At 57.9% G+C, this 2,120-nt stretch overlaps 2 protein-coding genes across 2 annotated transcripts in view; one reads left to right on the forward strand and one right to left on the reverse strand.

The window, feature by feature from the left end:
• The window catches only part of ACA1_003220 (Serine/threonine kinase), a gene marked incomplete at both ends in the record, with an annotated part of 4,786 nt that extends 4,139 nt beyond the window's left edge, over nt 1–647 (forward strand). Inside the window, one exon of the mRNA XM_004337942.1 lies at nt 60–647. Within this exon, the coding sequence (XP_004337990.1) occupies nt 60–647 (588 nt within the window). The remainder of the gene's footprint in view (nt 1–59) is intronic.
• Nucleotides 648–1,686: 1,039 nt separating this feature from the next.
• Nucleotides 1,687–2,084, reverse strand: ACA1_003530 (uncharacterized protein; the record flags this gene model as incomplete). Its single annotated transcript, XM_004337943.1, has 2 exons — nt 1,687–1,936; nt 2,014–2,084. The coding sequence occupies 2 exons, from the start codon at nt 2,082–2,084 to the stop codon at nt 1,687–1,689; spliced, it is 321 nt and encodes a 106-aa protein (XP_004337991.1).
• Between the last annotated feature and the right edge of the window lie 36 nt (nt 2,085–2,120).

Below are 2,120 nucleotides of genomic sequence, written 5' to 3' on the forward strand. Positions count from 1 at the left end.
CCATCCTTTCCGGATCTGGTGCATCCCAACATCGTGCAACTCATCGGACTCTCGCTCAGCGAAGGCGAACCTCGATCCTAGTCATGGAACTCGTGGAGAGGGGAAGCTTGCACTACGTCCTCGCCGACAGATCCCTCAAGCTGTCCTGGCCGAAGCGCCTGTCTATGCTCCGGGACGCCGCTCTGGGAATCAACTACCTCCACTCCCTCGGGGTGATCCACCGCGACCTCAAGTCCCACAACCTGCTCGTCGACGAGAACTGGGGCGTCAAGGTGGGCGACTTCGGGTTCGCCACGGCCGAGCAGGACAACGCCACCATGACCCGCTGCGGCACGCCCTCCTGGACGGCGCCGGAGATCTTGTCTCCGCCGCCCGGAGGGGCCAAGTACGACGAGTCGGTCGACGTGTACTCGTTCGGTATCGTCATGTGGGAAGTGCTCACCAGGCGCGCGCCCTACCACGAAAAGAACGCAGTCTGCGTGGCGGTGGACGTCATCCAGGGCCAACGGCCCCCCATCCCTCCCGATACCGACAAGCAGTTCGCCCAGCTGATGCAGCGGTGCTGGGACGCCTCCCCCCGAAAGCGCCCCTCGATGGACGAGATCATGGCCTACCTCAACTCCGCCCTCGACAAGATAGAAGTGTAACAATATTGATGCCTACAACCGTTACGAAAATAGTACCTTTGTCCGCCATCCAACTCAAACTTGTCTGACGCAAGCTTGACTCGCCTGGTTGTCTGGCCGACTCAACTTGCCCTCCTCCTTGACAACTCGAGGTCGCGCCGTGTGTGTTGCGTTGAGTATGCCGCGCAGCAATGCTGCCAGCAGCTCGGCATACTTAGTGCACTTGTGTCGGCCCAAGTTTGTGTTGAGCCAAAGTTTGTGTTGCACTGAGCCTCCTTTCTTGCTCATTGAGCTTGACCTGGTGGACTCTCTGGCATGCCCACCGAAGACAGCCCTACAGGCGCAACCAGTTTTCCTGACAGTCGCAGGTTGCCAAGACAGGTCGCAGGTCGCAGGTCGCAGGTCGCAGGTCGCAAAAGGAAAAGAAATGGAATTTGTTTTCTTTTTGGTCGCTGGGCGAACTCGAAGTCGCATTCGCTGGTCGCAGGTCGCAGGTCGCCAAGGAAAAGATAGGAAATGTGTTTTCCTTTAGTAGCTTCGGACAATAAATCTCACGTGTTTTCCTTGGGTCGCGGAGGGCAAAGGAAATAGCAGGAATATTGTGTTTCGAAAATGCAACTCGATCGAGTCGCCCTTCCCTTTGCTGACGCCGCTGGCCTTCTTGAACTTGAGGCTCCGCGGGCGGATCCAGCTGCCGCTCCGGCGTCTCTCGCTCTGGACGTAGGGAACGCCGCCCGATGATGAGGAAGAAGAGGAGGAAAAAGACGCCAAGCCATGTCATCATTAGTTAGCACATTTGCGTCGGACCGAGTTGCTCCACCGGCCGGTCGAGGCATCATAAAGGTCGACGCGGCCCGTTCGAGGTGAATCCACCACCAAAGAGCGCTACCCGGCAGATGCCGACGCCGCCGCGAACAAGACGTGGGCGACCCCAAAGGCTTGCTCGGTCGGGCCGTTCACCGTGCGAAGCAGAAAATGGCCAATTAAACTGGGGTTTTCTTTTTCAATAAGACAAAGGGGGGGACAAGACACAGAGGTTGAGGTCAGTCGCGTTGCTCCCTCAGGCCGTCGGCAGGTAGGTGGTCCCTGAGAATGTGTCGAGAATGTTCGTGCCGTGGTCCAGGCGGTCGTACGCGCTCCTGACAACTGAGACCCTCCGCTGGCGAGTGTGCGTCGCGTTGGCCTGGTCATAGATCTCTGAAAGGGTCCGGAGGTCATCGCTGTCGTACTTGTCTTGCCAAGTTGAACGACGGTGCACGACTTGATCATGGAGCAAGGCGTTCATGGCTGGACTCCACGCCCAGCTTTCCCTGTGGTGAGATTGTGTCAGCGGCGCTGTGGAGGAAGAGAATACAACAGTAACTGTCAGATGCTCAGAGTTGCGTACAGTGTGAGAATGAGATCAACGCCCGTGTGGTTGTAGAACTCGTCGCTGCTCCAGAAGTTGCCGGCCAGCATGCTCGCGGTCACGTTGATGGAGATGTTGGCATGCTC

The sequence above is a fragment of the Acanthamoeba castellanii genome, assembly GCF_000313135.1.
Source record: "Acanthamoeba castellanii str. Neff unplaced genomic scaffold scf7180000082964, whole genome shotgun sequence".
NCBI lineage: Eukaryota > Discosea > Longamoebia > Acanthamoebidae > Acanthamoeba > Acanthamoeba castellanii.